General features: G+C 43.7%; 1 protein-coding gene across 1 annotated transcript in view; it reads left to right on the forward strand.

Moving 5' to 3' along the window:
- Positions 1-8,738, forward strand: part of vta1 (vesicle (multivesicular body) trafficking 1) — a 43,857-nt gene extending 35,119 nt beyond the window's left edge. The window contains exons 6-8 of the mRNA XM_020496547.2: positions 2,193-2,435; positions 3,850-3,927; positions 7,329-8,738. Coding sequence (XP_020352136.1) covers positions 2,193-2,435; positions 3,850-3,927; positions 7,329-7,474 — 467 coding nt within the window. The 3' untranslated portion in view covers positions 7,475-8,738. The remainder of the gene's footprint in view (positions 1-2,192; positions 2,436-3,849; positions 3,928-7,328) is intronic.
- Positions 8,739-12,396: the final 3,658 nt, after the last annotated feature.

A 12,396-nucleotide genomic window follows, 5' to 3' on the forward strand; every position in this document is an offset into this window, starting at 1 on the left:
TGTACTGCTCCACTGAGTCCAATGGCGGAGAGCTTTGCACCACTCCAACCAACGCTTGGCATTGCACATGGTTATCCTAGGCTTGTGTGTGGCTGCTCAGCCATGGTTACCGATTTCATGAAACTCCAGACGAACAGTTATTGTGCTGACGTTGCTTCCAGTGGCAGTTTGGAACACGGTAGTGTTACAGGCGGTTCAGTTCTGTGAGCTTGGGTGGTCTACCACTTTGCGTATGAGCCATTCTTGCTCATATACGTTTCCACTTCACAGTAACAACACTTACAGTTGAACGGGGCAGCTCTAGCAGGGCAGAAATATGACACTGACTTGTTGGAAAGGTGGCATCCTATGACAGTGTCACATTGAAAATCACTGAGCTCTTCTATAAGTCCACTCTGCTGCTAATGCTGTGTGCTCGATTTTATACACCTTTCAGCAATGGGTGTGGCTGAAACAGACAAATCCACAAATTTGAAGGGGTGTCCACATACTTTTGTGTGTATATATAGTGTATGGATGTAATATAATATTTTCTTTAAATTAAATGTGCTCACTCCAAAATATTTTTGGGACGTATTACTTTTAATGAGTCTAAAGAATAGGTGCCTTACCCATTTTAAATGGAATTTCCTTTTTCTTTTTCTTCAGTACTGGATTTAAGCTTTTTCTTCTGGGAATTGGCTCACTGTGCTATATAAACATATGGTGCATATCGTAGCTCAAAGACAAAGTAGATCACTTTTTCCAATTCAAGCTGATTTAAGTTCAGTACACACAACACTTCAAATCATGTTTTTGTCTGAATAGACTTTTAAAGTAAAATATGTTTAGTCTGCTATACATCACTAATCAAGTACTTGTGTTTTAATCTTAGGCTTCCCTTTTGCATAACAAAACTTAGGCTAATGCTTTATGTTTTTCCACAACTTACTGTTCCTATGTACTGTATGTACATCGTTCCAAATGAGCAGTATGTAGGCATTTGGCACATTGCCCCAAAGTGGCCATTTAATTCATCTCAGCAAATCCTTGCCAAGAAGCTGTCGCAGTGTGTTGGAAGCTCAGATCCACTTCCATAGCTGTAGCATTCCTTTGCATCAGTGGTTGCATGAAAGAAAAGAGTGGCTCCTTGGTGACTCATTCCTCATGTTGCATGAGGAGAGGATGGCTGGTCTGGGACCTGGTGCCGCACGGTCTGTGACCTGGTGCCGCACGGCCTGTGACCTGGTGCCGCACGGCCTGTGACCTGGTGCCGCACGGCCTGTGACCTGGTGCCGCACGGCCTGTGACCTGGTGCCGCACGGCCTGTGACCTGGTGCCGCACGGCCTGTGACCTGGTGCCGCACGGCCTGTGACCTGGTGCTGCACATAGTTTAAACTTTAAGCATACCGACGGTCTGACTCCTCAATGAAAAATGAACTAAACAAAACCGATTTTAGATGAAGGCATATTGCGAGTAAAATCCACATGATTGAAAGATAATGTGGGTGATGTTTGGAAGGGAATTACTAAGATAAAGTGTAGCAGTCTGTTGGGCTTTGACTAAAAGTGTTTCGAGCCTGACAGAATTATAACACGTACTTTGCATTTGTGTCATTTTACCAGATACTCTTATCCAGAGCGATTTACACTTAGTGCATTCATCTTAAGATAGGTTGGACATCCACATATCACAGTCATAGTAAGTAAATGTTTCCTTAATAAAGTTGCGATCAGTAAAGTCTGAGCTAGTAAGGGGGGAAAAAAGTCAAGTGCGAGTGTTTTAGTTCTTGCAATTCTTTTATTTTGCTCTTGGATTATTTAAGATACTCTTTGAAGAGGTTGGGGTTTCAGATGTTGTTAGAAGATGGGCAGGGACTCTGATGACCTAGCTTGAATTGTTATAGTTCCTAGCCATATTGAGTCAGCCTCTGATATTGTTGCCACAGCACGGTAATGATGTAACTCAGTGGGTAGTCTACCAGCATGTTCATCTGCGGAAAATTGATTTTATTGCAAAGATTTATAGATGTATACCTCATGTAGCTAACACTCAGTCTTGCATAAGTTCTGCCTCATCAGATGTCTGACGTGGTATTGGGTCGGTGTATTGTCATCTTGAAAAACATGTTAGGGCAAATCTACAATATGAGTTCCCTGACAAAAGTCTGAGGGACTACAAACTACAGTTTTTGTCTTCCTGTCTCCCAAGATGAGGAGTATGGTGCTGAGGGTGGAGGGGGACCGTCGTACCAGTCCTCCCAGCCTGCTCAGCCCCAGTCTCCACCCCATTCCCAGCCCGGCTTTGGGGATCCAGACCAGGGGCCAGGGTCCATGGGGCGTCCCCCCTACCCTCAGGGTCCGGGGTCCATGGGGGGTTCCCCCTACCCCCCCACCAACTACAACAACATCCACATCCCTCCTGGAGCCCACTGTCCAGCTAACACACCTGCAGGTAGAGTATGGGACCTCTACACACCACCCTATCACTCAGCGGAGCCTCAGGAAATGATACAATAACATCAGAATCTATAGGACCCATATGGACTCTTGATCAATTCCTCTCTGCAGTCTTGCTATGTCATTACAATCCTGATCAGCAACCAACCGCTAATTTGACTAATTCTTAATCTGACCATTGTGAAAGTTTTCACAAACCTGATGTATAATAGACTGGTGTTCTTGTGTTGAAGTTAAGACAAACTGTATCCACTGGCATAACTTGAGTACAGCTTAGCTCAAGCCCGTGGGATCAACTTTGCCATTAGATCCGTTTTTGTATGTTCTGGCATGGTCGACAAGCATAGAAAAAGGGCCTAATCATTTTTCCTTTGCAGCTATTTGTGAGTGGAGGGACAGTGTTGTGTCTATGAACCCTATGACTGCTTTCTTTGTGGCTGACTTGGGTGTTGTCACATATCACCCAGAAAACAATTACCTCACACAAAGCAGCCAACACTGTCATTTGTAACAGCCCCACCAGATAATGACCAACTAGATGTTTGTTTATTCATTCTCTAGTGCTTATTATTAATATGTCACAGGCTCATTAAAGTAGTTGTTGATGTAATATGGACAGTCAATATGTATTCCTTATTGACTCAGGCTTGGCAGGCTGTGGTACCAGAGGTCTGTCTGTCTGCCCTCTCTCTCTCCACCTTTTAAAGATCAAAGCCAAAGCGAAGCCAGGGGTGAGGGCAGGGGGTCAGTGGGAGCAGGGTCCACTCTGAGGCTCAGATAGGGTGCTTTTCCTTGGATGCCCAGGGCCTGCCTGTGTCCTCTGTGCCTGGAAGCCAGTAAGCTAATCACAAATGACACAGACAGGCCCTAGGCCTCAGGGGAAAAGCATTCTATGAGAGCCTCAGTGACCCATCTCCACCCAGTGACCCCTGAGGTTCTCTGGTGCTAATTGAATCAGGGGCGGCACAATGCAGACTCCAGGACCTGCAGAAGAAACACATGAAATATAGCTGCACAGATTTCCCCTGTGGCCTCCCTTGTTTTGTTGTACCTATGTATCTGGAACCTATCAATGCAGGTTTTTGGGGGGGTCTATAAATTGAGGCGCAAAATTTACATTGCTCCAGATTACATCAAATCTGACCTTGTTTTCATTGTAGTTTACCAGTAAATCGTCCATTTGGCTCGAGTCAGAAATGTAATGAGGCCTGAGCAGCTCTCTGCTCTCTAACAGCATTCAAACCACTTCTCTTCTTTATACATCATAAAGTCATATCACAGCGTTAGCCAACACATTTCTTGGTTGTGGCGTAGCAGAAGTTGAAAGTGCCCTGTATGGTTTTTCCTGGACTCTAAAGGATCTGGGTGGACTAGAATAACTCTTCCCTGTTCCCCTGTGTTGTTTACAGGAGAGCCCATTAAACCAGTGCCTGTTCCCCGAAGCATTCCGGCAGTCGACCCCTCACCCCTCAGTGCCACTCAGGAAGGTAAGGACAGGGACGGCATAGTACCCCCTTCCCTTCCCCAAGCACCCTGGGGCTCACCACACCCACACCCCAAACCACCATGCCACACCTGCTGTCCCACAGACCTCTGTGGAAAATCCTGACTGCTGAGTTTTTACAACATGAAGACCCTACTGCTCATTTGAAGTGGCCAGGATGAGATGGTTCCCCTCTTGGCTGTGAGGAGACGAAGGGGGGGGTGAGGGATGGAGAGGGAGACTGGCAGGTCTCCTCATAAAACAGTTTATGGAAAACAGACTGTGGGCTCTCGGTTTCCAGCACTGGTGGGAAAAATATGACCACAGACAAACCCAAATAATCAGTCTGTGGCTGATGAAAAGAAAATGACTACATGAACAATTGCAGTGTCATAGCAATGTGGCTTTGTGAATAGAGAGCAGAATACACAGCATTGGGTTGGCATGAGAGGTGATAATTACATGGCTTACTCAGCAGAGTCTAGTTTAATAGTGTTGTAGGACGTATGTATGGGGGGAACATTACCAAAAACACTGAGGCAAATGAAACATTTTCTCTGCTTGAAGTGTATAGAATAAAAGTGTCCAGTATAATATCATTTACAAAAAGCAGATCACCCATAATCTGGCTGGATCTAATCCTACTTAAGTGGTTGAGTTAGAGTTTCTGTAGATTCAAGTTCTAAGCTAGGACTCTAACCTTTCAAAGCCAAGCAAAATAAGAGTATAGGGTCTGGCTCCAGCAGATACCTTCTCACGCCACAGACACTGTTAGACATACGAGATGAGACCAAATTCTTGAATGGTTGGTGCCAGATAGGATGATGCGTTATCTCCACCAACAGCACGGGTGGTGAAATTACATTTAGATTTAGAAGCTAGTGTGTACTAGCTGTCTGCTAGCTAGCTACAGTGTGCTAGCTAGCTAGCACGTAATACTTAGCTGCACAAGTAACAGTGGTTAGTGTAATGCCCTGGACCAGAGCTAGTGCGCTGCCTGGTATGTACGTAGCACACTGACACCCTGGAACGAAGCTACTGACTCACGCGATACACGAGACCAACAAATGTCTACAGGTTGTGCCAGCACGTACCGTTTGAGACACAAAAATACAATTTGAGATGCATGCGCTTTGAGGTTCCCAGACCATGCAGCGTCAGCATGCATTATCTGAATCTGGACGCTTCTCAAATAAGACTTTCTAAGTACTGTATATAGACTTTCTCTTTTTGAGACAGCGTGAGGCGACGTTGAGAGCGCAGTCTTTGACCAGACCGTTTACTCTTCCCCCAAACCACCATAGTCCCTGTGCCCAAGAACACGAAGGCAACCTGCCTAAATGACTAGCACTCACGTACGACCCGTAGCACTCACGTACGTAGCCATGAAGTGCTTTGAAAGGCTGGTAATGGCTCACATCAACACTATTATCCCAGAAACCCTAGACCCACTCCAATTTGCATACCGCCCAAACAGATCCACAGATGATGCATTCTCTATTGCACTCCACACTGCCCTTTCCCACCTTCTCACCTATGTGAGAATGCTATTCATTGACTACAGCTCAGCCTTCAACACCATAGTGCCCTCAAAGCTCATCACTAAGCTAAGGATCCTGGGACTAAACACCTCCCTCTGCAACTGGATCCTGCACTTCCTGATGGGCCGCCCCCAGGTGGTGAGGGTAGGTAGCAACACATCTGCCAAGCTGATCCTCAACACTGGAGCCCCCCAGGGGTGAGTGCTCAGTCCCCTCCTGTACTCCCTGTTCACCCATGACTGCATGGCCAGGCACGACTCCAACACCATCATTAAGTTTGCAGACGACACAACAGTGGTAGGCCTGATCACCTACAATGACGAGACAACCTATATGGAGGAGGTCAGAGACCTGGCCGGGTGGTGTCAGAATAACAACCTATCCCTCAAGAGTTTGTTAATTGAAATGCATTCCAGGTGACTACCTCATGAAGCTGGTTAAGAGAATGCCAAGCGTGTACAAAGCTGTCATCAAGTCAAAGGGTAGCTATTTGAAAAATCTCAAATATAAAATGTATTTTGATTTGTTTAATTCTTTTTTGGTTACTACATGATTCCTTATGTGTTATTTCATACTTTTGATGTCTTCACTATTATTCTACAATGTAGAAAATAGTAAAAAATAAAGAAAAACCCTTGAATGAGTAGGTGTTCTAAAACGTTTGACCGGTAGTGTACTTAGCCTTACTAGGCTCATAGCATCTAATGCCTTTGGATTCACTTTTAGAAACACCAGTTTCAGTGACCAGAGTCTGTGGCTTCAGACTCATGCGATGGTGCCTGGAGAGCAGATCAGCAGCAGAAAATACACTCTCCACGCTTGCAGAGCCACTGGGGATGCTAAACACCCTTCGGGCCACTCTTGCCAGGCTGGGCAGGGATGCGGATTTGTATTTTTACTTTTTTCTTTTTACTTTTCTTTAGGTAGGCCTAAAGGTTTTTAGGCAAAATAACCCTATCAAAACAGAAAGCTCCTTAAAATAGTTATTATGTCAGGCCTATTGGGCCAAAATCAATGATAGAACGAAAATTAACAAAACTTTTTAAGAGATCTGATTTTTATGTTTATAAATACTTTGCTACAATGAGTCACTTAGCTAGCTACCCGCCTCGTTCATTTATGTTATGTGCACGTACTACACCATCATCCTTTCAGGATACGTGTCTTTTCAGATTCCACAATGATTCTTTCGTTGTGGGCACTACATCACCGCACTCCCTCTCATGCTCTTGGTCCTCCTCATCTTTGTCACCTTGACAAAGTCGCCTTGATTTTGCACCTGTGTAGTATTTTAAGTGTCTTTATGAAAATATTTTGCGAACTCCTGACAGTAGCTCAAGCAAGAGGCTATAGCAGCACACAAGTACCCTACAAATGCATGCTGGTTTATAAATGCCCTGAGCTGGTGAAGTGAGCGCAACTGGAGCAGTACTGGAGTTAAATTGGAGCGGGCGAGAAGGCCGACACTCCAGCCTTTGGGAAACGTGCTCCGCACTCCAGTCAAATTGGGCACGCTCCGCTCACATACTCTGGTCTTGACTGACATGGTTCTTTAAGAGTTCTAAATAGCCTCTTCTATTGAAAAATAGTCATGGAACGTATGGCCAGCGTCTCAAATTCTGGTGATATTGAATAGGGAGGTTGGATTTGGAATATGTTTTGAGTTAAAGGGTAAATCAGAGAGCTGTGTCAGGCTGGTGATAACTCAGTTGAGGACCTAATACGGTGGGTCAGTGAGAGAGTAACAGGTGGTGTGTGTTACTCAGACACACAATCTCTCTTAATTAAGGGATCACATAGAATGTATCTTTCATTTTCAATAATTACTCGTCTCAAAGGAACACCTAATTCTCTGTCTCGGCAGGTGACGTGCGCCTCACGCCAGAGGACTACACCAGGGCTCAGAAGTACTGCAAGTATGCTGGCAGCGCCCTGCAGTATGAAGACGTGGGCACGGCGGTGCAAAATCTGCAGAAGGCCCTCAACTTACTGACCACTGGAAAAGAATGAGACCCATTGTCCCCGGGTGTCACTGTATTGCTGATCTGGTCCAGAAGAGACCATTAGCCTCTAGTCTACGGCATGCGTCTGAAGAGAGCAATTCTGTCCCAAGCCTTCAACATCACTGTAAACAACAATGACATCTGTGTCTCCATATTGGACTCCTGTTGTGTAGCTTCCAACATGGCTGTCCATGACTAGAGTGAAGCGCTCAATAAAGACTTCCTGAGCCTGTATATTAAAACGGTGCATCCTTCCTCTATTAGCACAGTTTCCACCTTTATTAGTTTCCACTAGCAACTAACTGACTGTTTTGATAACACACATCCCCCTCCGTATGCATGTATGTTTTGGGGACATGCTCAGCGTTTGCAGTTCATAATACTTTAAGACTACACAGTTTCTCTCGTTAAACTTAATTTATAGACCAATGCTTCAATAGATTATTATCAGGGGACATTATTGATCTGCCCTTTACTGTGTTTTCAAATCAGTATCTATTTATCTCCTTTTCTTTGGTGAAAGACTGTCCTTTCTGCATCAACACAATTTAAATAAATGTTTTAAAGTGATTTATTAATGCTTGGTGCTCTGTTTGTACTGATGCTGTCTGCTTTAGTACACAGAGCTGTACAAACAAAACTGTCCAAGCAAGAGGAAGACTTGTTCATGTTTACTTTGTGTGATGGCTTCTCGGGGAGGGAGCAGTCAGAGAGGGGACATTTGGGGCCAGTTTCCCCAGACGTAGATGAAGCCTAGTCCTGGACTAAAAAACTATTTTAATGGGGAGTCTTCATTGTGCAAGTTTTTTTATTCTAGGACTAAGCTTAATCTGTGTCCAGGAAACCACCTCATAGAGAACTAATTCCAAGGGTACGGTAATGTCACTTTAGTTGAAAGCGCTTCCCTTACTTTAACACTAAACTTGTAATTTTGTATGTAGTCAACTTTGACTGAGCAGTTGATCAGTCCATCCTCAAATATGCAAAAGTTCCTTAGTGTGTTTTCTGTTTGTGATTTCTTTATTTTTCATTTAAACTCCCTTGTTTTGTTTTTTTACATTTTCTAGTCAATCTGTACTTAATGTAAATGAAGGACTCATTTGACCATTATTAAAACAAATCAATTGAAGTGTTTAGGTCATTGTTCATTATTTAATACATTTCCATAAGGATTTTGAATTGGAAAGTAATTAAGCATGCCAGTGCTACACCGTAGAGACAGCAACAGTCCCAGTTGATGGGTTATTTGAATAAATATATCAAGAACTTGCGATTGCTGTCTCCACTTCAAATGTGTGCTGAACAAAAATATAGACGAAACATGAAACCATTTTTAAAATGTTACTGAGTTACAGTTCATACAAGGAAATCAGTCAATTGAAATAAATAAATTAGGCCCTAATCTATGGATTTCACATGACTGTGCAGGGGCAAACCATGGGTGGGCCTGGGAAGACATAGGTCCACCCACTTGGGAGCCAGGCCAAGCCAATCCGAATGAGTTTTCCCCCACAAAAGGGCTTTATTACAGACAGAAATATTCCACATTTTAGAGTGGCCTTTTATTGTCCCCCAGTCCAAGGTGCACCTGTGTAATGAACATGCTGTTTAATCGGCCTCTTGATATGCCACACCTGTCAGGTGGATGGATTGTATTGGCAAAGGACAAATGTTCTCTAACAGGGATGAAAACAAATGTGGCACAAAATTTGAGAGAAATAAGCTTTTTGTGCATATGTAAAATGTCTGGGATCTTTTATTTCAGCTAATGAAACATGAGAACAACACTTTACACATTGCATTTATATTTTTGTTCAGTATATTTAACTAATTTGCTCTGTTTATGTAACTAAGCTCTGAAAATGACCTTCTCCAAGTCATTATCCCCTAATGTCTCTTACTGCTCCTTGGATAATGGTAGTTTAACTAATTTATAGCCATCAACCATTATTAAAATGTGCTGAAACTCTTAAGAGCAGATAATTGAGTGGACCTCGTAGTGGAATATTCACTCTGCGGGCACATTGAAAGAAACGCTTGAATGTGCAATTTGAGAAAATGAGATGAAAGGTGTGAACAAGAACTTGTAATATTTATAATGTCATTTCAAGAGGCATAGAAAGTAAACCTGTAATGAACTACATGATTGCTGACTGACATTTTTGAGTCGTGCATTTCCAAAATACCACATATTTACTGTTTAACCCCACTTATGTTTAGTAAATTAATCTGGTTTCTGTGTTCCACTCCATTTGAGTGTCCCAAGCCCTTTACTTATTAAGGAAATAATCAATTAGTCGTCCGGGTCACGTTTTGTTTTTCTCAACCTGTTCAAAGTGATTATCATGCCTAGATTCTTGATGTCATCGCGCTCATTGTCTTATCTTCATTGCCTGCCTATTGCCTTAAGAGTTACAGAAAGGGTATTGAACTGTCACCACCAGCATGTATTTTCCTGACTCCCTTCCTCTTTGTTGATGGGCATGGTGTTGATGCAAATGAAAATCAGGTGGATTCCTTGCACATGTCTATTCTAGCTGTAAGGTCATTGGGGGGGAAAAGTCACCCGTCAGTTGAAAGAGGTCATTCTCTGACAGTGACCGTGAATAGCAGTACAATGTCATGTCACACATGGCAGTTATGTCCTCTAAATCATTGCATTAAATATTGAAAGTATACCCCCTCTTACACACACAATGTAAACACTGTCTTTACATGAGATCAATACTGGCTCTACTGAGCTCACATATGACAGTACTGTGGGGAACGTCAGCTGGGTTTGATCATCTCTTTCAGTCATGATTCATTGTTATGTACTGGTAGGAGAACAGCCACTTCTTTGGCTTTTGTGAAAGCTTGAAGCCTCTCCGCCATATAAAACAGCTGTGCTGTCCCAAGCTATACAAGAAACTCACAACTGGAAACCATACTTTAAAATTAGTTTGACTTTTTCATCACCCCATAAGAGTCAATGTGGATAAAATGCTTCCCATTAGTTTCATTCAAATATCTCTCATACTCATTCATCTTCAACAGCACTGCACCCCCAACAGCAACTCGCCCAAGCCTTCCCCATTTCTCCTTCTCCCAAATCCATTCAGCTGATGTTCTGAAAGAGCTGCAAAATCTGGACCCTTACAAATCAGCCGGGCTAGACAATCTGGACCCTTTCTTTCTAAAATTATCTGCCGAAATTGTTGCCACCCCTATTACTAGCCTGTTCAACCTCTCTTTCGTGTCGTCTGAGATTCCCAAAGATTGGAAAGCAGCTGCGGTCATCCCCCTCTTCAAAGGGGGGGACACTCTTGACCCAAACTGCTACAGACCTATATCTATCCTACCGTGCCTTTCTAAGGTCTTCGAAAGCCAAGTCAACAAACAGATTACCGACCATTTCGAATCTCACCATACCTTCTCTGCTATGCAATCCGGTTTCAGAGCTGGTCATGGGTGCACCTCAGCCACGCTCAAGGTCCTAAACGATATCTTAACCGCCATCGATAAGAAACATTACTGTGCAGCCGTATTCATTGATCTGGCCAAGGCTTTCGACTCTGTCAATCACCATATCCTCATCGGCAGACTCGACAGCCTTGGTTTCTCAAATGATTGCCTCGCCTGGTTCACCAACTACTTCTCTGATAGAGTTCAGTGTGTCAAATCGGAGGGTCTGCTGTCCGGACCTCTGGCAGTCTCTATGGGGGTGCCACAGGGTTCAATTCTTGGACCGACTCTCTTCTCTGTATACATCAATGAGGTCGCTCTTGCTGCTGGTGAGTCCCTGATCCACCTCTACGCAGACGACACCATTCTGTATACTTCCGGCCCTTCTTTGGACACTGTGTTAACAACCCTCCAGGCAAGCTTCAATGCCATACAACTCTCCTTCCGTGGCCTCCAATTGCTCTTAAATACAAGTAAAACTAAATGCATGCTCTTCAACCGATCGCTACCTGCACCTACCCGCCTGTCCAACATCACTACTCTGGACGGCTCTGACTTAGAATACGTGGACAACTACAAATACTTAGGTGTCTGGTTAGACTGTAAACTCTCCTTCCAGACCCATATCAAACATCTCCAATCCAAAGTTAAATCTAGAATTGGCTTCCTATTTCGCAACAAAGCATCCTTCACTCATGCTGCCAAACATACCCTTGTAAAACTGACCATCCTACCAATCCTCGACTTTGGCGATGTCATTTACAAAATAGCCTCCAATACCTTACTCAACAAATTGGATGCAGTCTATCACAGTGCAATCCGTTTTATCACCAAAGCCCCATATACTACCCACCATTGCGACCTGTACGCTCTCGTTGGCTGGCCCTCGCTTCATACTCGTCGCCAAACCCACTGGCTCCATGTCATCTACAAGACCCTGCTAGGTAAAGTCCCCCCTTATCTCAGCTCGCTGGTCACCATAGCATCTCCCACCTGTAGCACACGCTCCAGCAGGTATATCTCTCTAGTCACCCCCAAAACCAATTCTTTCTTTGGCCGCCTCTCCTTCCAGTTCTCTGCTGCCAATGACTGGAACGAACTACAAAAATCTCTGAAACTGGAAACACTTATCTCCCTCACTAGCTTTAAGCACCAACTGTCAGAGCAGCTCACAGATTACTGCACCTGTACATAGCCCACCTATAATTTAGCCCAAACAACTACCTCTTTCCCAACTGTATTTAATTTGTATTTATTTATTTATTTTGCTCCTTTGCACCCCATTATTTTTTTATTTCTACTTTGCACATTCTTCCATTGCAAAACTACCATTCCAGTATTTTACTTGCTATATTGTATTTACTTTGCCATCATGGCCTTTTTTGCCTTTACCTCCCTTCTCACCTCATTTGCTCACATTGTATATAGACTTGTTTATACTGCATTATTGACTGTATGTTTGTTTTTACTCCATGTGTAACTCTG

Source organism: Oncorhynchus kisutch, linkage group LG12 (genome assembly GCF_002021735.2).
Source record: "Oncorhynchus kisutch isolate 150728-3 linkage group LG12, Okis_V2, whole genome shotgun sequence".
NCBI lineage: Eukaryota > Metazoa > Chordata > Actinopteri > Salmoniformes > Salmonidae > Oncorhynchus > Oncorhynchus kisutch.